Source organism: Camelina sativa, chromosome 4 (genome assembly GCF_030686135.1).
Source record: "Camelina sativa cultivar CO46 ecotype springtype chromosome 4, ASM3068613v1".
NCBI lineage: Eukaryota > Viridiplantae > Streptophyta > Magnoliopsida > Brassicales > Brassicaceae > Camelina > Camelina sativa.
Genome location: NC_141883.1, coordinates 23294102 through 23321499, shown reverse-complemented (window position 1 = coordinate 23321499; position 27398 = coordinate 23294102). Strand labels below are relative to the sequence as shown.

Below are 27398 nucleotides of genomic sequence, written 5' to 3'. Positions count from 1 at the left end.
ATATATGTTCTACAAAAATGCATGCTAGGACTTTTTTGAACTTAGGAATGTAACTTTATTCACTTTCGGTTGGATGGTAAATTCAATTTTTGGCTTATAAATAGCTCAAAGTTGTTGAACAAGAATAAAATTTGATCATCACCTCTCTACTTTAGTAAATCTTCTTCATTCAATTCATGCATGGAATCTTTGTAATTCATAGAAAGCTTTTGATCAAATCTGAGGTTTTCTTCTGTCTCCATCTCTCTTTGATTTGGTATTGGTTTAACTCTCTTTTAATCATAAGAGTTCAGGGAATTTTCAACTTTATTTGTGTGACTCAATCTTTTTAGGTCCACAAAGCCACACAAGTTATTATCTGAAAACGACCGATTGGAAAAAGATGAGCACCGCATCACACCGAGAATTTGTTCTCATCTTAGATCAAAACTTCACTATCATTTCTTCTTTGTATTATTGTATAAACTTTGGAATAGTCATAAAATAGAAAGTCGTTTGAAATTAAATTTTAGCTTTTTATATTTTACAGATAAATCAAAATATAAGTTGAGGAATTCGTAAATATGTGTCTTCTATTTGTCAACCTAACGTGTCCTTTTTAAAGGATCTTGGGAAGCATTATAGAGGAAGAGACAAACATAGTGAATGTTATCCATTATATAAGAGGACCAAGCCTTCTCCACAAACATCACTCAGCAACAATTCTCTCTCTCACACTCTCTCTCCCGATCATTAACATAAAAAATTATGGAGCACAACAAGGTTGATACAGAGCTACAAGATTCATACGATGATCAACAGAAATGGGTTCTTGATTCTTCTACTGATAGTAGAGGAAAGATTCCACTTCGGTCTAGAACCGGAGCTTGGAGAGCTGCACTCTTCATCATTGGTATATATATATCAAGCGTTTCAAAGAGATTTTTGTATTAAATATATAAAATATAAGTGTATTAGAAACGTTTCAAACGTTATAATCTTATGGCCGATTTAATTATATGTGTGTACAGCAATCGAATTTAGCGAGAGGCTAAGTTATTTTGGGATCGCAACGAACTTAGTGGTTTACTTGACGACCATACTTCACCAAGATCTCAAGATGGCTGTAAAAAATGCAAACTACTGGTCTGGTGTCACTACTTTAATGCCTCTTCTTGGAGGCTTTGTCGCTGATGCTTATCTCGGCCGTTATGCCACTGTCCTTCTTGCAACCACCGTTTACCTTATGGTAATATTGTCTGAAAATTAATATTTTCTAATATTTGAAAATATTATCGACCCTTCTCAATATTTTTAATATTATTCATACACGTTTTTAGTTATTTTGTTGTGAACTTTGTGTAGCAGCACCTCTTACTCGCAAAACCGGTTCAATATAATATATAACATTTTTTATGTATTTCTTTTATATACTTGATTTTTTTTTTTTTTTTTTGTTATTTGATTGTGGGTTTTTGTTTGGTAGTACTTTTTGCACTCTTTTTTTTTTTTCTTGGACCAACTAAAACATTTTGCACTCTCAAAACCAGCTCTTATAACTTTTTTTGCCCAAAAAAAAGAGATATATATATATCTTCATGTCTTTATACACACTATAAATTTTGAGATTAGTCAAAACTTGATGGTTTGTTTTTCCTTGTTTCTTGTCTTAATATGTTGAATCTAAAATTTTACAGGGCTTGATTCTGTTAACATTATCATGGTTTATACCGGGATTGAAAGCTTGTCATGAAGAAATATGTGTTGAGCCAAGGAAAGCCCACGAGATAGCCTTTTTCATTGCAATCTACTTGATCTCCATAGCCACCGGAGGCCATAAGCCATCACTTGAGAGCTTTGGAGCTGACCAGTTTGAAGATGGTCATTCCGAAGAACGGAAGATGAAAATGTCTTACTTCAACTGGTGGACTGCTGGTCTATGCTCTGGGATTTTAACCGCGGTGACTGCAATCGTCTATATAGAAGACCGGATTGGTTGGGGTGTGGCTGGTATCGTACTCACAATAGTGATGGCTACTTCGTTTTGTATCTTCCTTGTCGGTAAACCGTTTTACCGCTATAGAGCACCTTCCGGTAGCCCGTTGACCCCGATTTTGCAAGTTTTTGTCGCTGCCATTTCGAAAAGACATCTTCCTTGTCCCAATGATTCTTCTCTTCTTCATGAGTTGACTAAAGAAGAGTATACTAAAGGCCGGCTTCTTTCCAGCACAAAGAATCTTAAGTAAGTGCATTACAACTCGGATGTTGAGTCGTGGGTTATGTTTGGTTTTGGTTTGGGTTATTAGGCTTTAATTTGGACAATAGCATATAATATAGATCGTTATTTCAATTTCGGTCCGAGGTATATATTAATAATTAGCTGGTTTTGATCAAATATATTAATAATTAGTTGGTTTTGAACTGTATCTACGCATATTAGGACTATTTTTGGTTTATTTTTTGAATCGGTTTATCCAAATTGAACATATATAGCCAACCCAATATAAATTTCTTTAGCATACAAACATGGAATTGATTTAGATTTGGTTTGCAGATTTCTAGACAAAGCAGCGGCTATCGAAGACCGAGAAAACGACAACACCAAAAATGAGAAGCAGAGTCCATGGAAACTCGCAACGGTTACAAAAGTGGAAGAAGTTAAGCTACTCATCAACATGATACCAATTTGGTTCTTTACATTAGCCTTTGGCGTATGCGCCACTCAAAGCACAACACTCTTCATCAAACAAGCCATAATCATGGACCGACACATCATCGGGACAAAGTTCATAGTTCCTCCAGCTTCCATGTTCTCACTCGTAGCTCTCTCCATAATCATCACCGTAACAATCTACGAGAGAGTCCTCGTGCCTCTTCTGAGGCGCGCCACAAGAAACGAAAGAGGCATTAGTATTCTACAAAGAATCGGGACCGGTATGGTTTTTTCCTTATTCGCCATGATCATTGCAGCTCTAATCGAGAAGAAAAGATTGGATTATGCTATGGAACATCACATGAGTAAGACCATGACCTTGAGTGCTATATGGTTAGCTCCTCAATTCATAGTCTTAGGAGTTGCGGACGCTTTTACCCTTGTGGGTCTTCAAGAATACTTCTACGATCAAGTCCCGGATTCCATGAGAAGCTTAGGCATAGCGTTTTACCTCAGTGTGCTTGGAGCGGCTAGCTTTGCCAACAATCTTTTGATAACGATTAGTGATCATTTAGCCGAGGAAATTTCCGGGAAGGGCTGGTTCGGGAAAGACCTTAATACTAGCCGCTTGGACCGCTTTTACTGGATGCTAGCCGCTTTGACCGCTGCAAATATATGCTTCTTTGTGATCGTGGCCATGAGATACACTTACAAGAGTGTGCAGCCGAGTCTGGCTGTTGTTGCTGACGGTGGTGATGACGTTGAGACAGCGGTGACTAATAACACGTCCAAATTTACGTAACTTCGCTATTTTGGTTAGGTCGTCATATGATAACCATTTTATGTTCTTTTTGTGTGTGTGTTTGTTCCACTTTACTTAGTTTGGCTTTTAGTAGATCCGTATGTGTACCAAACCGTTCAAATTAAAATATATATTTTAACCGAAACATGTTGGTTTTGCTTAGCAAATCCACTAAAAGATTCACAACTTTCTCCTGATGTATGTATCACCCAACAAGCTCCCACAACCACTTAAAAGGAAAACCCATTTGATAAAACTTGATTGGTTTGATGACCACATCCATGATAATTTCTTCCTTCTAGAATAAAAAATTGTTAAGTATTGACCACTCTAGAACTAGAGGATAATGATCGTTTAAGGCATTAATTTGTGTAATGTTTACAGTATATCAAGTATAAATCGATCCCTTAACTGATTAGCAAGTGAATCACGTGACTATAATTACTGTTACAATTGGAGACTTGTATGATTATGCTCAAGTGTGTTTCTTCCTTTTTTTTCTTTTTGCTCCTGAGTACAATATTGATCGTATATACGGTTAGTAACTAGTAGTGGTTAAAAGCACGATTAAATGGATGATACTATCATATATATGTGACTAGCTAGAAACGATATTCAACACAATACTGTGTTTTTACCATTGCTGATATTTTAGGTATGATCTAAAGAAGATACGTACGGGAGTTCATAAATGGTGATATTTTTTTAGGTAACATTTAGGGGTGGACAAAAAAACCGAAATCCGAAAAACCGAACCGAACCAAACCGAAATAAATGGTTTGGTTTGGTTATGGTTAAGTCTAAAATCCGTTTGGTTTTTATTTTAATTAACCATTTGGTTTAAGTTTGGTCTGGTTTAAAACCATAAAACCGAATGGTTTTTTTGGTTTTTTATAAAAATTTTAGATAATTAGATATAATTACTTTCTTCAACTTATAAATTTATATTGTATAACAATATCAATAATTTTTTTCTTTATTGGGCTTATAATTATTGATCTCCAAGTTTTTTTTTGGTTTTCTTTTTCAATAGCTTTTACTTTTTAAAAGTTTAAATTTCAATTAAGTATTTGGGTTTACAAAACTATATTTGGATTTTATTTTTTTGAATTATGTTTAGATTTTACTTTTATGCTTATTTTTAGTTATGTATCAACTATCTATTTTTTAAAGTATGGAATAACCGTTAAAAACCGGGACCAAACCGTTATACTTATGGTTTTTATATGGTTTCATTTTGATAAAACCAAAAAAACCGTAAACCAAAAAAACTGAACCATAACCAAACCGAATTACATATGGTTTCTATATGGTTCAATTTTTATAAAACCAAAAAATCGTAAACCGAAAAAACCGAACCAAAAAACCGAACGCCCACCCCTAATAACATTACCTAATTAAGGACTTGTGCTTTTAATTAATGAATACAGATCAAGGTAATTGAAAAATAAAATATCTTACCTGAAAATTTGTTGTTTCATTGAATGAAAACTAATTTAAATTTTTATTATTTAATACTTCTACACTAGCTAGGTCTATGATTCGATTATATAAATAAAAAAAACTACTAATTATACATATTAGAAGTCAAGTGTACCGACGATTTAATCGAGATGCATGTATATCATTGATAGTATGTTCAATTCATGATAAACATGATGTAAATACAAGTTTCTATTCTACCGTGAATCATTGTGGTGCGTATAAAATTTTGAGCTCAGTCAATAACTCTAAAGTCAAGTTTTTAAATGTTGCAAAGACTTAGACTCACTCGTCGTGAATGATGTAACATATGACCCAAAAAAAAAATCATCTAGTAATGATGTAACATATGACAAATAGAAGAAAAAAAACCTCTAAGAGTTGGTATTGAGGATCAGATCCTGAGAGGGCTACAAGGAGGGTTCATCCAGAATCTTGAAAACTGTGGACAAAACTTTTTGTAGTTTGGAATAATTTGAATAAGAGATTTTGTCATTTGGGTAAGACGCTATTAATGTCTTGGGTTTTGGTAGTAGCCGAGAGGGAGAAATTTCGAAAAAGACCCAACGAGGGAATCTTTACTCTGTAGGCATCAAATCCATATATATGACATAAAAGGTTCCTTAGGAAATAAAGATTCTTGTAAATATATGTTCAACGAAAAATGCATGCCAATAATTTTTAAAAGTTAGTAGTGTAACTTTATTCGCTTTCGGTTGTATATATATATATATAATCATTTTTAGCTTCAGAAATAGCTCAAAGTTGTTGAACAAAAATAAAATTATTGGTCATCACATCTCAACTTTAGTAAATCATCTTCATTCATGGGAAATTCATGCATGGAATCTTTGTAATTCATCAAATATGAGATTTTATTCTGTGTTCATCTCTTTTTGATTTGGTAAATCAACCTGACTCTCTTTTTAATCATAAGAGTTCAGAGAATTGTAACTTTATTTATGTGACTCTTTTTAGGTCCACAAAGCCACATAAGTTATTATCTGAAAACGACCGATTGGAAAAAGATGGGCACCACATCACACCGAGAATTTGTACTTATCTTAGATAAAAACTTCACTATCATTTTCTTCTCTGTATTATTTGTATAAACTTTGTAATTAATAGTCATACCATAGAAAGTCCTCTGAAAATAAATTTCAGCTTTTTATGTACAGATTTGTAGTTTAGAAAGAAATCGAAATAGAAGTTGAGGACTTCTTAAATATGTGTCTTCTATCGGTCAACCTGCTAACGTGTTCCTTTAAAGGATCTTGGAAAGCACCATAGAGGAAGAGTCACACATAGTGATTAGTGAATGTTATCCATTATTTAAGAGGACCAAGCTTCTCCACAAACACATCACTCAGCAAAAATCCCCTCTCTCTGTCACTCTCTCTCCCAAGTCCCAATCATTAACATAAAAAATTATGGAGCACAACAAGGTTGATACAGAGCTTCAAGATTCATACGACGATCAAGAAAAATGGGTTCTTGATTCTTCTACCGATAGTAGAGGAAAGATTCCGCTTCGGTCTAGAACCGGAGCTTGGAGAGCTGCACTCTTCATCATTGGTAAATATATCAAACGTTCAAAGAGATTCTTGTATTGCATCCTACAAATATATAATCTTATATATTCTTTATTTGTGAACTATTATATATTACATAATAATCTTATGGTTTAGTTTATGTGTACAGGTATCGAATTCAGCGAGCGGCTAAGTTACTTTGGGATCTCCACGAACTTAGTGGTCTACTTGACGACCATACTTCACCAAGATCTCAAGATGGCTGTAAAAAATGCAAACTACTGGTCTGGTGTCACTGCTTTGATGCCTCTTCTTGGAGGCTTCATCGCCGATGCTTATCTCGGCCGTTATGCAACTGTCCTACTTGCAACCACCGTTTATCTTATGGTAATACTCGAAAACTATTAGCATCGACCGTTTATAAACCTTATATATAGTTTTTTGTTGTTGTGAAACCACCGTTTATCTTGTGTACTCTTAAATTAAAGCCGATTTCTATAAGCAAAACTATTACGAGCGTTGTTCAAAATTATATATATCTAGTTATCTACCTTGTTAATAATAATATATGTATATTTTATAATAGAAAAATGTTATTTGTTGTCGGTTTTGCTCCGTAGTACTTTTGGCACACTATCAAAACCAGCGCTTATAACTTCATATGTCTTTTATACACATTAGTCCTATTATAATACACTATAAATTTTGAGATTAGTCAAAACTTAGATGGTTTGCATCCCTTGTTTCTTGTCTTAATTTTTAAACATGTACAATATTACAGGGCTTGATTCTGTTAACATTATCTTGGTTTATACCGGGTTTGAAACCTTGTCACGAAAATATGTGTGTTGAGCCAAGGAAAGCCCACGAGATAGCCTTCTTCATTGCAATCTACTTGATCGCCATAGGCACTGGAGGTCATAAGCCATCCCTTGAGAGCTTTGGAGCTGACCAATTCGAAGATGGCCATTCCCAAGAACGAAAGATGAAAATGTCTTACTTTAACTGGTGGAATGCTGGTCTATGCGCTGGTATTTTTACCGCGGTGACTGTAATCGTCTATGTTGAAGACCAGATTGGTTGGGGTGTGGCTGGTATCATACTCACAATAGTTATGGCTACTTCGTTTATTATCTTCCTTATAGGTAAACCGTTTTACCGTTATAGAGCACCTTCCGGTAGCCCATTGACCCCAATGTTGCAAGTCCTTGTCGCCGCCATTGCCAAAAGACATCTTTCTTGTCCTAGTGATTCTTCTTTTCTTCATGAGTTAACTAAAGAAGAGTGTACTAAAGGCCGGCTTCTCTCCAGCACAAAGAGTCTTAAGTAAGTGCAATATAACTCGGATGTTTACTCTTGGTTTAAGTTAAGTTTTGGTTCGATTTGTTAATTCGGTCAGGTGTATAAAAACTTTTTTTGGTTTTTTTTTTGGATATTAGGTTTAGTTTTAGTTTATTTATCAACTTTCAATTGGTTTCTCCAGATTGAACACTTAATATCCAAGTATAACCCAATCCAAGGATCTTTAGCATCAAAACATGGAAATGATTCCGACTCGATTTGCAGATATCTAGACAAAGCAGCGGTCATCGAGGATCAAAACGAGAACACTACTACAGCCGAGAAGCAGAGTACATGGAGACTCGCAACGGTTACAAAAGTGGAAGAAGTCAAGCTACTCATCAACATGATTCCGATCTGGTTCTTTACATTAGCCTTTGGAGTATGCGCCACTCAAAGCGGAACACTATTCATCAAACAAGCAATGATAATGGACCGACAAATCATCGGGACAAACTTCATAGTTCCTCCAGCTTCATTGTTTTCTCTCGTAGCTCTCTCCATAATCATCACCGTAACAATCTACGAGAGAGTCCTCGTGCCTCTTTTGATACGAGCCACAGGAAACGAAAGAGGCATTAGCATCTTACAAAGAATCGGGACCGGCATGGTTTTCTCCTTAATCGCCATGATCATTGCTGCTTTAGTTGAGAAGAAAAGATTGGATTATGCTAAGGAACATCACATGAGTAAGACCATGACCTTGAGTGCTATATGGTTAGCTCCTCAATTCATAGTCTTAGGAATTGCGGACGCTTTTACACTTGTGGGTCTTCAAGAATACTTCTACGACCAAGTACCAGATTCCATGAGAAGCTTAGGCATAGCGTTTTACCTCAGCGTGCTTGGATCGGCTAGCTTTGTCAACAATCTATTGATAACGGTTAGTGATCATTTAGCCGAGGAAATTTCCGGGAAGGGCTGGTTTGGTAAAGACCTTAATAGCAGCCGCTTGGACCGCTTTTACTGGATGCTAGCCGCTTTGACCGGTGCAAATATGTGCTTCTTTGTGATGGTGGCCATGAAATACACTTACAAGAGTGTGCAGCCCAGTTTGGCTGTTGTTGCTGACCGTGGTGATGATGATGACGTTGAGACAGCCACAGGGACTAATAACACGTCCAAGTTTACGTAACTTCGCTATTGGTTAAATTAGGTCACATGATAACCCTTTCTTGTTCTCTTCTGTGTGTTCATAGAATCATAGTCAGCTTTACTTTAGATCCGTATGTACCAAAACGTTCGAATTAAAATATTTTAAACGTACTCCGACTACTTTTATTATTTTAACTCCAAACTATGAATTTGTTTGACAAAAAAAAAAAAAATATATATATATATATATAAACTGGAATTTACCGAATATATATATTACAAATTTATTAAAGTGAATATTATTTTTTTCCTAAACCGGAACCAAACTAAGAAAATTTTGTTTTTATATATTTGGTCATGAATTTATAAAAATTATTAAATCAAATTAGGATGGTTTTCCCATGAAAATATTTATAATATGTATATATATATATATATATATATATATTTTCTTTGATAAATACATCATGATGTAGTTTAATTAGTTCTTAATTAAGAAATGAAAATTCATGATTAAAACTTTAAATATCTCCTGGTTCAACCAATCAAGAAACTATACGAATCCAGCGAGCAATGCTAGGAACACCCTGGTTAACGGCGAACGCCATATAATACCCAGGCGGAGAAACGGCGCCGTTAGGTGGAGCCGTACACTGAATCATATAACGACCAACTCCGTCAGGTACAGACGGAGCAACGGTCAGCTTAACCAGCCGTTGACCTTGAGAAAACGAATGAGTCGCAAAAGGCGCGCTTCCCCAATTGATCTGAATTATCTCCACCACCGGCAACGGCACCGTCACGAACACGTCGAAGACCTCACCGTAACGTACGATCTGCGGGATTTCTCGGATCTCGGGTCGGAGATTGGCTCGATCCGGCGAAAGATACTCCGGAGAAAACGCTTCGATTCGTAGCTCCGTTGGGAATTCGGCGTTGAATTTGTAGAAATAATGAGGATTACTTCCGGCGAGAAGGATTCGACCGTCAGGTAATAGATTCGCCGTCGAATGGTACATTCTCGGTACGGTTCCTGGGTTCAATGTCATGAATCGTAAACCAATCAGTTGATCAGGTCGGTATAGAAGCGGGTAAAGACACGGATCCGATCCCATTTCGAATCCTTGGCTTCCGGCGTGAGCTCCGTTTATGATCAGAATCTCTCCCGTCGGTAGATTCACCATATCCCCCATGATCCTCCCGAACGGCATCTCCTCCGTCACCCAAACCGGATCCGCTGCTGTAGCGACGATTCTTCCGCAGGTTCCGTGCGCCGGAGCGTCGGTCGCACGCGCTGTGAAGGCCCCGGATTGAGCTCCGCCGCAGATTAGTATCTCTGCCGTGGCGAAATCTCCTTGGATCGCTAGCATCGCCGATGATCCACCCGACGGATAGTTTCTCGGACCGCCATCTAACGGTGGATACTCTTTCACGACGGCGTTTATCCGGTGATCGTATTTAACGGCGCGACTGTTGGCGAAGACGAAGAGGTTACCGCCGTCGTCAGGGAGGAGATGGACGTACGGATAGAGGTTGTCCATTTGTTTGTCTTCCACGTCAGCAAGGAACTGAAACGGAACGGCGCCGTTCTCGCGTGGAGGGTAATACTCAACCGTATTGGTTCCTCTTCCACCGACGATAATAACCGAACCATCCGGTAATATTTGGTTAGTAGCGTACCAGCGTCCGGTTATTAATTCGGTATCTTGAAGCTCCACCCAATCGCACGTTTCGTTCGGGTCACACGGTTCGAATTTACGAATCTTTCTAAGCCCGTCTTTATCCCCACCCGTTTGAAGCAACGAACCGTCGGATAAAAACTGACCCGACGAGCACCACGTATCGGTTTGTATCATCAGCGGTCTGATCTGGTTAGTAGCGAGGTCGAAGAGAACCGAGTGAGCGTAGCAGTCGTGCTTAAGAGCTGCGTCGTTTGGGTCTCTCCGGCACCGGTGACGATCAAGAGCTTTCCTAGACGGTCCGATGTTAGTTCGATCAAGAAGGATGACGGTGTTGAAACGGGTCACCGCCGTGTGCATAGAAGCTATACCGGCGTCTTGTACAATGAGCTCCCAGGTGCCTGGTAAATCGGCACGTGCGATGGAGAATAGAAGAATGGTTCGAAGAAGTACAAGTACGATCCCTGGAGTGTAACAGTAAGGGACAAGTTCTACCATTTTTTTTTTGTTGGCTAAAGCTTTTTTAGAAGCTTTCTGCTTCACTGACACACTTATTAAAAGAAGAAGATTAAGTGGGGAATAGGTATACACTGTGAATTAATCACAGCCGTTGATTTGTCTGTGATGATTTTTGATTCGACGATCAGACATGCTGTGGTGGTCCCATGAACACATATATTTAAGGATTTAATGAGGGAAAAATCTTATAAATGAGATGACACACAATTTTATTTTCTTGAAATTTATTCTTAATTCAGAGTTCATTTGATAAACTAATGGAAAACTAAGATACAAAAAAAAAAGGGGAAAAAAAAAGATCTTTCATTAGTAATTGGTCCAAATTACTTATTGGAAAGCAATGCTCCTTTCAATTGGACTAGTAATCCTAAACATAACGAGATCAATTTTATAATCTGGAACTTTTTCTTTGCAACTCAAACCATTTCAGTATTTCACAGCCTTTCGTAAAATGATTAGTCCTATTGGTTAACGTGTTCTTTTTCCTACCTTTTCTCTCCATACTTCTCCTTTTTTCTACGATCATTTCGTCATCTTGATGCTTGGACAACAAAAAGAAATGATACTTCTTCTACATGATTAGTTGATAAATTAATTTGTTAATTTATTAATTAAGATTAGTTGATAAGCTTTTCTGCTTTTGGGTGTGCTGTCTCTGCAGCCAGTGGTTTCAAAAAGTAAAATCCATTTTACATTACTTTCGTCCTTATAATATGTATCAAAATATACAATCCAATTACAGTATGTCACTCTCTTTCTCTTTACATATACTTGTAGGGAATGGACTAGCCTTTTAGCCTTGATATGTAGTTCGAACAGAGAAACCTGTCTCGATCATACAAGAATTACACGCTAAAACAAATAATGGGAAAAAGGAAAGAAATAATTAAACAAAAGTACAACCATGACTTACTCGACAACGTCTATGTAACATAAGCATCACACAGCTAGAATCAAGATTCACTTATAACAAGGACAAGAAGATGGCAACAAGTACATTTTTAAAATTTTCACACAAAAAAAAAAAAAGAAAAGACATTAGGGTGTAAGCCTTTGAGGGTCGCGAGGGAAGAGCGATGTTTTCCGGATGTTGTTCAGTGCACAGAAAAGCATGACCACTCGCTCCAACCCCACTCCGAATCCACCGTGTGGAGGCGCACCATACCTGTCAACAACATGTTGATTTTTATCAATTGTCTCTGCTTAGAGAACAACAACAACTCAGATATAAACAAGTAACGGAACCGATCGAGCTGGTTCAGTTTGTAAATTTACCTGAATGAATCGATGTATGTGGAAATTGTCTTGACATCAATCCCGCATTCCCCTGCACGTTTCTCCAAGACTTCTGGGATATGGACACGTTGTGCTCCTGATATGATCTCCTCACCTAGGACATAGGACAGAACACGTAAAGTTAAGTATCAAATTGTGCAGTAGTAACATAATTGGTGACAACACACACGGGAAATTAAAAAGAATAGCTCTCAAAGATGCACCTCTGATGAAGACATCAAAGGAGTTGCTGTAAAGAGGATTATCAGCACAAGGCATTGTGTAGAAAGGCCTAACGGCCGTAGGATACCGATGCAGAATATAGAATTCAGTGTTATCTGCACAAACAAGAGATATTAGCACCACTGGCAGAATACAGGATACTTAGCTTGAAGAGTGAATAGCGCAGTCTTCTTACCTCAGAATAGTGTTTGTGAATCTCCATCTCCACATCAAGACCCACAAATTCACAGAGATGTCTATGAGTGAACGAGTCTTCTGCTCTGAAAACAGGACCAATCTCAAAGACGCGTCGCAAGTCACCACATATAGCCATTTGCTTGTGCAGCTGAGGAGACTGAGCTAGACAAGCAGGCTGTCCTTTGTATTCCAACCTAAATACAGCAGAACCTCCTTCACTACTACCGGCCATGAGTTTCGGCGTGTGGATACCAACAAAAGCTTTGGATAGTAATTTTTCTCTGAAAAACTACAAAAAAAGTGATAGCTAATTCAGTAAAGCAACATAGCTAGAACAAAGTAAACCATATCATGGAAAGATCAAATCATGCATGCTACTGATGAAAAGATCAAGGCCTTACATTTTCGACATGGCACACAAGGGGGAAGATGGCTTGATTAGCAGGTGTTCTGATGTCAATCACCCTATTATTCAAACGTGTATCCTGATTGACACGAGGAGCTGTCTTTTTATTATCCTGCAAACAACAGCTTCTATATATGACCACCATGATAGAAGCATATATATATAAGAAGGCACAGTAAAAATTGTACCAGCTAGCTCCAACTAATCTCTAAAACCCTAAACCATATATACCTTAAGAGATTTTTCAATGTCTTCTTCACTTCGGGCAGCAGCATCCACATTAATTGGTAACCTAGTCAAGGCTTTGTTGACGCAGAACACTTTTCTCATGCGAATCTCAACCTGCAATAACATAATCGAATCAATCAAACGAATTGAGAGGAAGAGGAGAAGAACAACAACAACAAGAAAACACAAACCTGCTGCGTAGTTCCCTTGACAGGATCCTTGGGAAGAACAACGACACCGATGACATCGACAAAGGATTCGCAACTGAGCTGCTTGAGGTATTTAATCATGTCTAAGCTATCGTCAGTCTCCTCCGATTGCTTGGCAACGCACTGAAAAGTGGATCCACTTTGCCTCAAGATAAAAAAAAAACACTTTGCTAGACTGTGGACGATCCTTGTGAACTCTGCCTCTGATCAGAACCTCAGATCCGGCTATCTCTTCAACCAAATCGCTCACATCTGTCCACTCTTTGCCTTCAACAGCCTCTCTCCATTTCCCGGCTTTCGGATCCGCCGTCGATTGCAACTCGTTAAGAGTCACGTCGCCGTAGTTACTGGAAAACTCTTCGAGAGACATTGAAGCTGCTGTGAGAGATGATAACACCATGCATGTGAAAGACTAATCCCTTAAAAAAACCCTAAACTAATACCAAAGTATTAAACCAACCGGTTTAAATTAATTTAATCAAATTTGTGTGTTTTTTTTTTAATTGTTGTCTGAACCAACAAATGTTGCGATGTGTTTGACCAAAATACCCTTCTGCCTTCACAGACCAGGTTTTAGGGGTTTTCTATACTATAGGGTTTACCTTCTCCATGGTTTGATTTATTTCAAATCTCCGATCGCAAGATTCAAACAAAACCATTCTCCACGTTTGATTTCTTTCAGTCTCCGGTCGTCAAATTCAAATACAAAATCATTCTAATTTAATTGATGCGAATTCAGCTTCCAATTCAGCCGAATCATTCGCAAAGTAATCTTGGAGGAGAGAAAGAGAAACCAATATGGAAGCTCGAGTCGGTGTAGTGGTGGAAGGAGGACAGAGAGCTCTTAATACGGCCACCGCCACCGCCGTTCAAAACAGCGTTGTCGACGCCGGAAACAGGAAGCTTCTGTTACAGCAACAACCGCAGACGCAAAGCTGCCATAATCAAAGTAATAAACAGTCGTTGAATCAGCAGCAAGGGCATTTCGGCACCGTTGAGCGTCTTTTCGCCGGAGGAATTGCCGGAGCTTTTAGTAAGACTTGCACCGCTCCTCTTGCTCGCCTCACCATCTTGTTTCAGGTACTCTTTTTTTTTTTTCACAGATTAGTTAATGTGAAATTTTGAGAGCATCTTGTGTTGTAGCTAGTGTAAGGATACTTAAATGAAAGAATAAAAAAGGAAACTTTGACTTACCCTGTAAGGATTTTAACTTGTAGCTGAATTGAAGACTTTATTATATATATACTCACAAACATGAATGATTCGTGAGGATTTGCAGGAATGGCATGATTTTGTTGTTGTACTTGACAAATGGATATATGTTATCTTCAGATACAAGGGATGCAGTCGGAAGCTGCAATTTTGAGCAGTCCAAACATATGGCATGAAGCTTCCCGTATTGTCAAGGAGGAAGGTTTCAGAGCATTTTGGAAAGGAAACATGGTTACTGTTGCTCATCGGCTTCCCTATGGTGCTGTAAACTTCTACGCATATGACGAATACAAGAAAGTGAGTGCAGTCAAGTCTCTTTTACAGTGTGGTCTGATAGCTGTTTCGTGCTGATCCGTTGCTAAGACTTGCCTTGCTTTTTTATTTTATTTTGTTTGCAGTTCTTCAAATCAAATCCAGTTTTGCAGAGTTATAAAGGAAATGCAGCTGTGGACACTTCTGTGCACTTTGTAAGTGGTGGCTTGGCTGGACTAACAGCTGCTACAGCTACCTACCCTCTCGATCTTGTAAGGACGCGGCTCTCTGCACAGGTAATTGTGTTATCAACTTTAATTTTTATCTCTTAAAAAGAAGGTGGTTTTATATACCTATTTGGTCTCTCCCCCCTTGACATAAGCAGTGTTATTTGTCTTCCCTTTTCCTGAAAGCATTATATTTGATCCTTTCCAGAGAAAGACAATCTATTATCAGGGTGTTGGGCATGCCTTCCGTACCATTTGCAGAGAAGAGGGAATTTGGGGTTTCTATAAAGGACTTGGTGCAACATTGTTGGTACGTTTTATTTGCTTACCCTTGTTCTTCTGAATGAACTGTGCTGATTGTTAACTCCTTGGTAGTGTTGAATTAGTCGGTATAGGTAGCCGTTTAGCCAATAACTCCCATTGCATTTTTCCTTAAGCTGCTAGGGTAAATGGGAGTGTCCTAGGTGGTTCAAATGTCCAATTAGGCTGTCTAAATAGGTGGTTAGGGCACCTGATAAAGGGACGTATATGTACTAATAAATTTAATCCTTGTGTAAGCTGTTCAGTTAAGAGTATAGATTGGATTTCTTGATGATGCATACCATGCTCAGGATCAAAATGCTTATCTTTAAGCTTCTTGGTACATCTTTTGAATTGCAGGGTGTCGGTCCAAGCCTTGCAATCAGCTTTGCAGCGTATGAGTCTTTTAAAACATTTTGGCGCTCTCATAGGTAAATGCCTCTTTATTTTGGGATTTGAATATCAATATTGACTAGTGAGTTTGTCTGTCAAATAAGAGTCTAAATTATCCTATCATACATAATACGTTTGTCTTCAAACTTGTTCAGGCCTAATGATTCAGATGTCCCGATTAGTCTTGGTAGTGGCAGTCTCTCCGGAATTGTTTCCTCGACAGGTTTCTTATCTGATCTCTCCCTTCTCTCTAGTTACCATAGCTTAAGTAACTCAAGAAAATTAGATGAGTCATGGCCTTTTTGGTATATACATTACATGAAAGTTTTGTTATGTTAAATCGATAACTTTTGTAGCGACATTCCCATTGGACCTGGTGAGAAGAAGAATGCAGTTGGAAGGAGCTGGTGGGAGAGCGCGAGTGTATACCACAGGACTCTTTGGAACATTCAAACACATATTTAAGACAGAAGGCATGAGAGGGCTATACAGAGGAATCTTACCAGAATACTACAAAGTGGTTCCTGGTGTTGGCATTGCCTTCATGACATTCGAGGAACTTAAGAAGCTCTTATCATCTGTCCCTCATTAGTATTGTCTTATATACTTTAGTGTAAGCTGCTTTATAGAGTTTGGAGAAGAAGAAACAGAATGCCATTTTTCCGTTGGTAGTAGTTTTCTATAATCTTTCGGTGTATAGTAGCAGTGCAGTTTTTTAGGTGTTAAGATCTACAATTTTTTACTCATCCATTAGCATCCGTCTCTAGATAACAATTTTGCCTCGTTCGAGAGCTCTGTCATTGTCTCATTGATCCAAGCTTTATGCTCTTTGTATCTCTTAATGGATTTTTAACGTATGTATCTGCAGAAAGTTTTGGTTTTTGGTGAGCCTTACTTGGCTGAGTAACAATTTTGATGTCTAGACAATTGCGTTTTCGAATGAGTGACATTGTACAATGTTTCGCTAAAACAAAGCATATTTGAGAAACAAATGAAAGTTCAATCATCGACTTGGCAATATATATTAGAGCATACATGGAAATTTAAGCAAATTCATGTCAAATATATTAAAATTAAATGAATCTATAGAAACAATTGATGAGCGTCACAACAAAGAGAATGTTACAAGTCCCTCCGGATTAACCCCAAAAGAATTAAGAATAACTTTTTCTTTTTGGCTGTACAATTAAATGATTACAATTTACATACACTGAACAAACAGACAAGAGACCAGAGAATCATTTCAGATTTGTTTGTTCCTCCTCCTCATTGCTTCTGAGGATATGAAGTTCGTCTATGTGATTGAAGATGTTTTAATCTGCTTACGAGCGAGTCAATATATGTTCTGATTCGATACCGTACTGAGTTTGTGAGTGTTAAAGGCGGATTGAGAATCAGCGTCTGCGCCTCTACTACTAGGAAGACTAGCAAACGCACCGCTTTTGAGTAGAGGTTTCCTGCATTCTCTGCATCTCCCATCACTTCATCTACCTGAAATTGTCAAAACTCTGAAGTCTCAACAAAAAGAGGGATTTTCTACTCTTTAAAGACTTTAAATTTTACCAAAATCGTATCAAACAAACCAAATGGTATTTCACAAAAATCAAAAACCGGGTTGGGCACTCCTAGTTGTGAACGAAATGTAAATAACAAACAATAATAACCAGATTCGTTTGGGATTGTTCATCAAGGAAATAGAAACTTACTCCTCCACTTATGCCGAGAGTAAGAGCTGCTTGAAATATTATCTCCACTGCATCCGGCATCTTTAAATTATCTACAATGATGTTCTCTGTATTTTAATGATTTTGATTAATAAAAAAACGAGAGATTGTCTCAGCAGTTAGGTTACTCCAAGAAAATGCGTACCAGATTCAACAAACTTGGCAAGTTCTTCAGCACGCTCAACCTCCTGGACAAATTCTTTCTGAATCTGAGACAATATCTTCTCTGATCCTTCGTGGCTGATATTTCTTCTTACTCTGTTAATGTCTTGGCGCAGGCTTCCTTCTGTACCCGAGACTGCCTGAGTATGAAAGATATGCAGTGCTTGATTCCAAATTGCAAGAATCACCAGTTGGATCGAGAAAGCTTCTAAATGCTTACCATTTTCTCCCTATGGGAAAAGAAGCATGAAAAGAAAACGCTCAGAAACTCAAATTAGCAAGATTTTGTGCCAATTTGAAGTTGCTTACCCTTTCATGAACCAATTCTGCTATTGCTGCTGCACACTTTTGTAAAGACCGGATTCTTGTCAAACTGTTAGTTGATGGCTGTTCAAAAGCATCTACAAGATCCAGAGAGCCATGGGAAGTACCCGGGATATAATTCTGACTCTCCAAGCTTCCAAATCGACTAATGTTGTTGCCAGTGGCACCAGCTATTGGCATAGGAGCCGTTGAAGTAGTTACATTTCTCTTAATGGGCTCTACAGGAGGAGAATGTGATTTGAATGGGTAATTGAAAGGCTTCGGAGACCCAGACGACGATGATGGTATATCAACCGGTGGTCCAGATATTAGAACATAATCTTGATCCATTGAGTCTGGAGAATCCCCTACTGCAGAACCGAAGTATATTAGAAACTGTGCAAGGAATCTTTTCCAAAGGCAATTTTATTTGTATGGGCTAAGCAAATTATAGAAATTTGATTACCTCTTCCTTGAGTAGTAAGTGATCTGGAATCAGGCAAGCTTGACGGTTTAAATTGGCTTCTATCTGATAATCGATGGCCTTCAAACTTGAAATTAATGGTTTCAGCTCTATGACTGACTCTACTATATCTGGAAGTAAGTTCCATGTTTTTCAAAGGACTAGATGCTGCCTCCCTTCTCTCAATACTAAATCCGTAAGATGACTTCATGGGAGAAGTATGTTTAAAAGATGAAGGACTTCCCTCAGGTCCACTAGAATCATCATCTAAAAAGAACGGCAAACAGTCTTCTTGAGAAATTTCATCCATATTTCTTGAGGGACTGCTTCCAGATGAATGAACATCGTTCATCGTTTGTGAATCTAATCTACTCCTGCAACATTAATCATCATCAACAAAACAGTTTGAACCACAAATGATAGACAAAACTATTTTAGCACCGCATCTACCTTGTGAAATCATATGATTGTTTGTCCGAAAGAAAAGGATGATGAAAAAATTCTTCAAACGTCAAACGTTCCACTGTCAGACAGAATATATCCAAAAAAGAAATGTCAAAGACTAACAAATAAGGACCCTCAAACCACTTTTAAGGGTAACAAACACATAGACTTGGGAGATGAAGAGACAATAATGGATGGCCCCCATATAAAATCAATACCCAGAGTGTTTAAGACACATCCAACTTTTACTGGACAATTTCAAATTTTTGGCCATACTTTTTAACAAAACAAAAACTGTAACCATGATAAAAACTGAAAAAGCCCGACTGCCCATTCTCTTGTTACTTTTTCAAAATAAGATTAACACACATATGCTAATAGAACCTGGAAGTTGATTTACAAAGATGCTTACCTGGATTACGACGCAGTAGCTTCCGGCATAGATCTTTACAGTCAGTACTCAAATCTCTACAGTCTGCTGGAAAATGTAATTCAGTTGATCTTATAATGTTCTGGAGCAACTGTGGACATTAGATGGAGAGCATGTTAGCCGATAATGCATTCACCGAAACACAAACATTTACATATTTTAGATCTTCATGAAACTTGATATTCAAAACCTGAATTTGACTGTTTCCTGTAAAAGGGGTTCTGCCTGTCACAAGTTGAAATAATATAGCACCAACACTCCAGAGATCTGCCTGTGTATCAAGGAAGATTATAAGCAGGATATGGTATAAGAATGGCCTAGGTGGCATATATAAACAAAAGTCGTACCTTTGCATCATATTTTTGAAGCTGCATAATCTCTGGGGCCATATACAGTGGTGAACCACATAAAGTTTCTGCCAAACCCCTAGGCTGCAACGATCTGAGCTAAGAAAGTGTGATGTCTAAGTGCAAATTACAAACTCAAAGGGGTGTGTATAATAAGAATGCTACCCCAGGAAAAAGAAATGCAATTACCTAAAACTAGATATCTAGATACAAGAACAGCAGAAGGAAACCATATAAGATCAACTCTGACCATCACATCACACTAATTGTTTCTGTAACAAAGGTGCTGACGACAGTACCTTGCAAATCCAAAATCAGCAATCTTCAGAGCTGCATCAGTATCATCTGTGGATAGAAGAAGATTCTGTTTCAAAAACGAAAGAACCTTAGCAATCGAATTTCAATTTTAGGGGAAAAAAACTCTATCTCTGCTAGGGCAAGAAATTTCTCGGATATTATATATATCCTGTGAGAAAGAAGAAAACATATTTTAGTGGAACCTAACAGAATTATACTTCTACAGCGTCCAGCACAACCCTTCGAGAGATTAATCATTTAGCAAGGGCTCTCACATAATGTCATGATCTAATTGACAAGAGAAGATCATATCAGGGTTTTGAGTTATCAGACATACCTGAGGCTTTAAATCACGGTGAATGATATTATTGTCACGAAGAACTTGCAAGCCAGCCGCTATTAGAGAGAAATGTCACTTAAAAGAGTGAGAATGTGATTCTACAGCTTCGAAACAAAACAGCAAATGAAGCAGAATCTTTCGCAGACTTTTACCTAACTGCAGCATAAAATGCTTAGCAGTAGCTTCAGGAACACTTCCATGTTTGTGAATATACATAGACAGATCACCTCCTTTACAATACTCCAACACCAGATTTATTTTCCCAGGAGCCTATATAAAAAAACCACAAAACCACCCTCACCACAATTAGACCCTATCAGCAGTTTAAGCATTTTACCATTTCCAATACAAATGATCATCTTCGGATTTCGAAAGTGCTAACACACATTTAACAATTTCACAGAGAGAGCAATGGCAGCTTACACGAGCTACATCATTTCCATATCCTGACACTGCTCTCTGATTCTATGCTTACTAGACAACCAAAGAGAACTCACTCAAACAACAAGAGAGAAATATAGTAAACCTCGATCATGTCGATAAAGCGGATGATGTTAGGATGATTAATCTTCCTTAAAATGATAATCTCGGACATGAGACTCTCTTGCAACTTCTTATTAAGCCGAGCCATGGCGATCTCCTTGATAGCAACGACGGTGCCATGGACAAGGTGCCTCCCTTCCCAAACAACCGAAAACGAACCCGACCCGATTTGTCGACCCACCGCGTAATCGCCGATAACCCTTCCGCTTCTCCCCGCCGCCGCCGACGAAGACGACAACGACTGAGCCATTTTTTTCCTCCGGAAGAAGGAGCAAAAAAAAAATCAACTCCGGAGATCCGAATTTGAGCTGCAGAGATTAAAATCTTGTTTTTGGGATTTTCTCTAAAACCCGCTTTGAGTTGAAAAAAAATAAAAGAAGAAGAGGATTTAATATCAATTAAGAGGCGTATTCAGATAAAATGATGTATGATATGACAAGAAGAATTGAAAGGTTTATTAATTTGAAATTGAATTCAATGCAAAATGTTTTTTTTTTTTTTTTAATTTATTAATTTACAAAGGAATCAACTTGTAAAATGACGCCTCTGGTTTTTTATATTTATACGATCAGAGATGATGATGATGATTTGTGTAATTAATTTTAAAATTACGGCTGAGTGGACATAATGACAGGATGATTAAGTGGTCTTAATTTACGAACGCTCATCGCTACAGCCTACAATGCCTACCCCAATCATCCTTTAACTAACATATCTTAATCTTACAATTGTAATCATATTTTACCTTAAACAAATCTATAAATTATTACTATTATTCAATTTTTGTTTACAAACATATTCAATTTTTAAGCTACTAATCATATGTTTGGTGCAAACTCACAGCCTAATTCACTTTACTCAAAAAAAAAAAAATTAAAATATGTTAACTAGGTAATAATAATCAAGACATCATGTGAATTTGTGAACAAAGACTTGTTGTTCTCGATCATAGTAAGATACTTAAATTATTGGTGTCCGTTACAAAACAAACTTCAATGTATATGGCTCATTGGATGTATCGGTTTCATAATTTACGGCAACAAATTTGATGATAAACTAATAATACAGATGGGGTATAAAACATTTTAAAATGAAGTGTGAAAATTGGATTACGTGTACATTGATATAAATGTATCACCCGAAAAGAAAAAAAAAAAACAAAGAAAGGAATAGCGTAAATAGTACACAAGAATTTTAATATTTAGGACTAAATAAGCAAGCAGCTATGTATGTAGCGTGCTGTTGTAGAAAGCCGACTAGCTTCTTCTGATTGATCGTGACTTAGCTCCGCTTTTGTTTAGAGTGTGAATGGTAATTGCGGTCCAAATGGCCAAATCTGTTTGCAGTTTGGATCGTTCTATTTTTTAAGGTGGACGAGATTCTACTATGGACCAATTTTATTTATATGCAAAAATGGTGTGCAGTTAATCCGCTACGGTTTTATTTTTATTTTCTATGGACCGCATCACTACGGACTATGTTTGATGAATAGTAAATAAAAAGTGATCTAGTACGCAGACAGATTTATCCGCTCCAACTGCTGCAACCATTCACAACCTTAATATTTCTGGCCGTTGATGACTTTTCCAAATCTCTTACTTGTGGGTTTTCGAGTTGGGTAATGTTCCTATAAACGCCTTAATGGTCGTACTGTCGTAGGTTCGAATCTGGAACATGGTATTTTGGCAAACTGTACACGTCAATGTGTCCTCTATCTCTCTTTCTCATGGTTGGTCATCTGTTGTAATGTGTTGCATGTCTATATATATATCCATGATGCCATTGCTCGGTCCGTATTATTCTCTAATACTTAGAGGTACAGATAGTAGAATATACACAAATCTTATTGGTTGTTGCCAATATTGACGACTCTCGGTACAGAAAATAGCATGCCGTCGATAATTTTTGACTTTTGTATGAACTGATCTCACTCAATTGGTAACATTGCGTTTTTTATTTTTCTTGGGCGCATAATTGTGTTTTTCTTCTCTGTAGGCCCAACAGAGAGATTCATAAGCAGCCAATTTGACTTAAAGTCTTGTGGGAGTAACAAAATTTATCAATTTACTATATTTTAACTCGTGTTATGCCGCATGCATCTAATATTTATTAGTATTTATATTTTATATTATATTTGTTTCTTAAATATTAGATGTTTTGCAAATAAAGGAATAACTAAATTTTTTGGCCATTTGTGCGGCTCAATATATATATTAATCTTTAACCTGTAATATACTTCATGACTATTTGTTTGTTTTGTTTAGTATTTGAGATTCTATTTTGATTTTTAATTATTATAACAAAAAATAAGGAACCTAAATACATAATAAGTCATTTATATGTTATGATTTAATTATTTTACACAATCTTAGTTAAATCAACTTAATTTTATATATCAAATATTCTATTATTAATAGTATTAACAAATAATAAAATGAGAAATTAACTCGTGTTAGCATAAATTTAATAATATTTTATTTATTCCAACATGTGTTCTTTATAACTCATCTACTATATAACCATATATTATAGTATTTTTTTTTAATTTATATAGTCGTAATATTTTAAATTTTTATTAAGTTTATATATATTAAATATAATATTTAAATAAATGTATATCGAAATTCTTCTTACGTTAAGAATCAAAGCTCACAGGTTTTGGAAACCAAAATATAAATCAAATTATTGTTTTCTTTGTTTGCAAATAATTCAAAGATAAAATATATTTAAAACACAATAGAAGGTGTAGTTAAATATATCATAGTTTATGTTTTCATATTAATTTTTCTGTAATTTTTTTAGTTGGAATGGAATGTAAAATATTTTTAGGAAACAAAATCTGAAGTAATGCTATTTTTAGAAATTTTTTAGGGATTAACTTTGTAAATAAATTTTTAAATAAGAACAAATTAAAGGATAGAACCAAAATGTACTTCAAAAATGTATACATAGACTAGATTAGGATCTGTGCTAGAGCACGGGTTGAAATTCATTTTATTTATATTGTAGTTTTTATATAAAATATAATTTATGTGATTGTTTTTTTAAAAAATTTGGATAAAACATTATGCAATAAAATCATATGTTAAATATTGATGGCTTGAAAAAAAAACACATATTTTGTAAGTTTTATATTGTTAATGATTCTAGATTAGTATTCGTGCAATAACACGGATTAAATTTTATTTTATACAAAATTGTGTATATTTTCTATTTTAAAATAAAATTTTAATATGTTGTATTAGTTTATGTATGTGAAGTTATCTTAATAATGTATATTTTACATCATGACTTGAATGTCATTATAATACATAATTTTGTAAATTTTGTTTTTAAAAAGCGAGTTATTATATTATGAGTAATTTAATATATGTTATTTTTTTGTTTTAATATACTTGGTTTCTTGAAATTCTTTCATATTATAGTGATATATTATTGACATTGCTATAAAAAATCAAATTAGAGCGTTTATAGTTTCTTACTTTTTGATCTATTAAATATTTATGATATTCTTCAAAATATTAAATTTCAATATTTTATAAATATTCCAAAATAAATTATTTAGAGTTTATTATATTATATAATTTTTTTTATAAAATTCTACAAAAATATGAAATTGAATTTAAATATTCAAATTTTGACCAGTTACTGAGTAAAATCTTTAATTCAATAGATATTATATTTAAAAATAATATTACTAAAGCTTGAATATTTTATAGATTGAACCATTTATATTTGTTTTTAAAAATTCAACTTATGATATATCTGAAAATAAAACTATTCTTTAATTATAATAAATAATATGGTAATTTATTTGTTTCACAAAATAAACTCATATATAAAGATGAGAGGTGAAATATAACAAATTAATATGGTAAGTTAGATATTAAATGATTTTATTTGATGAATAATTTAATAAATAAAGTTAATATGGTAAGTTAGATGATATCAAATGACTCTTTGAGATATTCTTAAGTGTATTCATATAGCTCATTGATTGACCAATTAATGTATAGCCTTTTTTAACCAACTTATATTTAATATTTTATAACATATTTTGTAACCAACCTATAAATATTATATCCATATTATTATTTTTGAAGTACATTTTGTGTTATGCCTTTGAAGTTTTGGTTATTTAATTTGTTTTATTTACAACATTAACCCCTAAATCAATTCCATAAAAAACATTGCAGAGAAACTCAAATACTAAACTTTCTTAAATTGACCAACATTTGTTACATTTATTGCCATAAAATTTTAACATCTATACATTCCGATTTTTCCAAAAACAACTCTACCCATTAAAGTTTTAACCCATTACATCTCCAAAACTATTTTTATGGATGCTAGAATCTCTCAAATTTAAATGATATACAACAGATTTTTCATAACAAAAGTTTACAATCTCCATAATTATATTAACATTAATAAATTTCCTACACCGAAAATCTAATTTTAGAATGATTTGAAAACCAATATTCACAAATATTTAACTTTAGCAAGAAGACATACATTTAATTCAGTATATATTTTATTTAGAAACTCAATATTGTTTGGTAATAATATAAACAACTAAAAACGGAATACAATTAAATTTCGCTTTTATTGGTCTCGATAAAAGACTTCTTCCTCATCAAGCATATTTAGATATATAAATATCAACTTCAAAAATTATACAAAACATCTACAACCAAAACCTACAACCTCGTATCTAAAAGAGAAATGGCTGGTACATTTGGTTTTTCGAGAGATGTTCGCCCTTACATGACGGCGTGGAGGGTGCAAGTGAAAGTCCTTCACTTGTAGCGGCAATACACAAGCAGCACTGCGGAAACCCTGGAGTTGATCTTGGCACGGTAAGAATCACACAAAAACATAATTTCCATTATTCTCTTTTATTATTCACATGAATCTTACTATGCTGCTTTAATCATTTCAGGGAATGAAAATCCACACATCAGTCAAAAAAGACATGGTTACACGGTATGTTTGATTATTTTGATTATTTATTTTTATGCAAAAACTTATTTTGATTATTATTTTTTTCGAAAAAAATTATTTTGATTTTGGTGAGACGGGTTGTGATAGACTCCTGGATGAGGATCTATGCCCAAGGACACACTTGCAAGGTCTTGAAGAGGAATGGACGAAGTGATGATGAAGAATGAATGGTAGATGCAGCGGAAAGGATAGATGAATAGCGATGAAGGTGAAAAGGATGGAATGCAACGGATTTGAAGGGGAATTGAGATGTACTTCCAAGAGAGGTGAAAGTCTCTTAGACTACATGCTTGATTACAACTTAGATATGACATACTAAGAAGTAAACAAGTTGAGAAGATATTACACACTCCTCAGATCAAACAAGTAAAAGAGAAGCTTTTAATAAAATGTTTGATGGTTTGCAAAAGAGAAATACATGGTCTTTAAATAAGAGGAGGGGAACGAAGGAGAAGAGGAGAGAGGGGAAGAACATGCAAGAGCATGCACAAGGTCGAGCTCATGCAAGGTCATGCAAGAGTCCTCACTCATGTAAGCTCATACACAATGTGTAGGAAATTACAAAAGCATTAAATGCAAAAGAGATAGAGAAAATGGGCCAAGATTTTGTAATGGGCCTTGGACCACGACTTGGGCTGGCAAAGGGGGCTTGAAAGTGTTACTTAGGCCTCATTAAAAACCTTATCAAGAAAACCCAATGGGACAAAACTTGACAAGGGAAAAAGAGTGCATAAGCAACACTTAACCCTTTACCGAGCACCTTGAGCTGTGAGCATCGTCAAAGTGGTTTGAGCCACGCCTTCTAGCTTCTTGTCTAGCTCCTTAAGTAGTCCATTGATGGCTTGGTTGAACCTCTTGGACCGTGACCTTGTTAGAGGACCGTTCGGGACATACAAGGCTTCCTGTAGAATGCTTTCTTCCATTGGCAGAACGTCTTCCTCTCCTGGCAGAACGCCTTCTTCTTCTGGCAGAACGCCTTCTTCTTTTGGAAGAAGCTTCTCAGATTCAAGCTGCTCTGTAATTCCTTGTTCCAAATTGTCCATGGTCTCATCATCCTCTCCCACTTGAAAAGGATTTGACCTCAAATCCGAATTATCTGAATAATAAGGAAGAAGATCAGAAACATTGAAACTGCCATTAACTTTGTACTTACCTTGGAGGTCGAGTTGGTAGGCATTGTTGTTGATTCTTTTGAGCACTTTGAATGGTACATCAATCCTCGGCATTAGTTTTGATGCTCGCTCCTCCGGGAAACGCTCCTTCCGAAGATGAACCCACACTTGATCACCCTTATTGAAGATGACTTCTCTACGCCATTTGCTCGCATACTTCTCATA

The 27398-nt window shown here is 36.1% G+C and overlaps 4 protein-coding genes and 2 pseudogenes across 11 annotated transcripts; 3 read left to right on the top strand and 3 right to left on the bottom strand.

The window, feature by feature from the left end:
- The first annotated feature begins 610 nt into the window (after positions 1 to 610).
- On the top strand, positions 611 to 3579 carry LOC104781256 (protein NRT1/ PTR FAMILY 5.7). The gene is made up of 4 exons (XM_010505880.3): positions 611 to 892; positions 1011 to 1228; positions 1677 to 2221; positions 2534 to 3579. The coding sequence occupies exons 1-4, from the start codon at positions 748 to 750 to the stop codon at positions 3432 to 3434; spliced, it is 1809 nt and encodes a 602-aa protein (XP_010504182.2). The 5' UTR covers positions 611 to 747; the 3' UTR covers positions 3435 to 3579.
- A 2428-nt stretch (positions 3580 to 6007) lies between these two features.
- LOC104781257 (protein NRT1/ PTR FAMILY 5.7) lies at positions 6008 to 9055 on the top strand. 2 transcript variants are annotated; one of them, XM_010505882.3, is made up of 4 exons: positions 6008 to 6491; positions 6618 to 6835; positions 7230 to 7774; positions 8015 to 9055. In XM_010505882.3, the coding sequence occupies exons 1-4, from the start codon at positions 6347 to 6349 to the stop codon at positions 8922 to 8924; spliced, it is 1818 nt and encodes a 605-aa protein (XP_010504184.2). In that variant the 5' UTR covers positions 6008 to 6346; the 3' UTR covers positions 8925 to 9055. The 2 variants fall into 2 exon arrangements, with proteins under 2 accessions (XP_010504184.2, XP_087366716.1); XM_087510590.1 differs by having other exon boundaries at positions 6014 to 6491; positions 7932 to 9055.
- A 276-nt stretch (positions 9056 to 9331) lies between these two features.
- Positions 9332 to 11375, bottom strand: LOC104781255 (aldehyde oxidase GLOX pseudogene; annotated as a pseudogene). The gene has a single exon (XR_015597053.1). The product of XR_015597053.1 is annotated as an aldehyde oxidase GLOX pseudogene (transcript).
- Positions 11376 to 11947: 572 nt separating this feature from the next.
- On the bottom strand, positions 11948 to 14020 carry LOC104784054 (aspartate--tRNA ligase 2, cytoplasmic-like; annotated as a pseudogene). The gene is made up of 7 exons (XR_015596321.1): positions 13603 to 14020; positions 13415 to 13525; positions 13179 to 13295; positions 12776 to 13066; positions 12582 to 12695; positions 12358 to 12472; positions 11948 to 12247 (listed from the first exon to the last, which is right to left on the bottom strand). The product of XR_015596321.1 is annotated as an aspartate--tRNA ligase 2, cytoplasmic-like (transcript).
- Positions 14021 to 14208: 188 nt separating this feature from the next.
- LOC104781254 (uncharacterized) lies at positions 14209 to 16885 on the top strand. 2 transcript variants are annotated; one of them, XM_010505878.3, is made up of 7 exons: positions 14209 to 14700; positions 14953 to 15129; positions 15231 to 15380; positions 15520 to 15621; positions 15972 to 16042; positions 16160 to 16227; positions 16361 to 16885. In XM_010505878.3, exons 1-7 carry the CDS (start codon positions 14419 to 14421, stop codon positions 16594 to 16596), a joined length of 1086 nt encoding a protein of 361 aa, XP_010504180.1. In that variant the 5' UTR covers positions 14209 to 14418; the 3' UTR covers positions 16597 to 16885. The 2 variants fall into 2 exon arrangements, with proteins under 2 accessions (XP_010504180.1, XP_087367565.1); XM_087511439.1 differs by having other exon boundaries at positions 14570 to 14700; positions 14900 to 15129.
- Positions 16886 to 17046: 161 nt separating this feature from the next.
- Positions 17047 to 21731, bottom strand: LOC104781252 (serine/threonine-protein kinase ATG1b). Of its 4 annotated transcripts, none has more exons than XM_010505873.3 (13): positions 21041 to 21731; positions 20667 to 20784; positions 20512 to 20570; positions 20177 to 20241; positions 19878 to 19971; positions 19721 to 19801; positions 19513 to 19621; positions 19107 to 19179; positions 18660 to 19030; positions 18200 to 18564; positions 17874 to 18120; positions 17711 to 17781; positions 17047 to 17495 (listed from the first exon to the last, which is right to left on the bottom strand). In XM_010505873.3, the coding sequence occupies exons 1-13, from the start codon at positions 21305 to 21307 to the stop codon at positions 17271 to 17273; spliced, it is 2145 nt and encodes a 714-aa protein (XP_010504175.2). In that variant the 5' UTR covers positions 21308 to 21731; the 3' UTR covers positions 17047 to 17270. The 4 variants fall into 4 exon arrangements, with proteins under 4 accessions (XP_010504175.2, XP_010504174.2, XP_087367563.1 ...); XM_010505872.3 differs by having other exon boundaries at positions 17711 to 17796; positions 21041 to 21584; XM_087511437.1 differs by having other exon boundaries at positions 17711 to 17796; positions 20177 to 20222; positions 21041 to 21584.
- Between the last annotated feature and the right edge of the window lie 5667 nt (positions 21732 to 27398).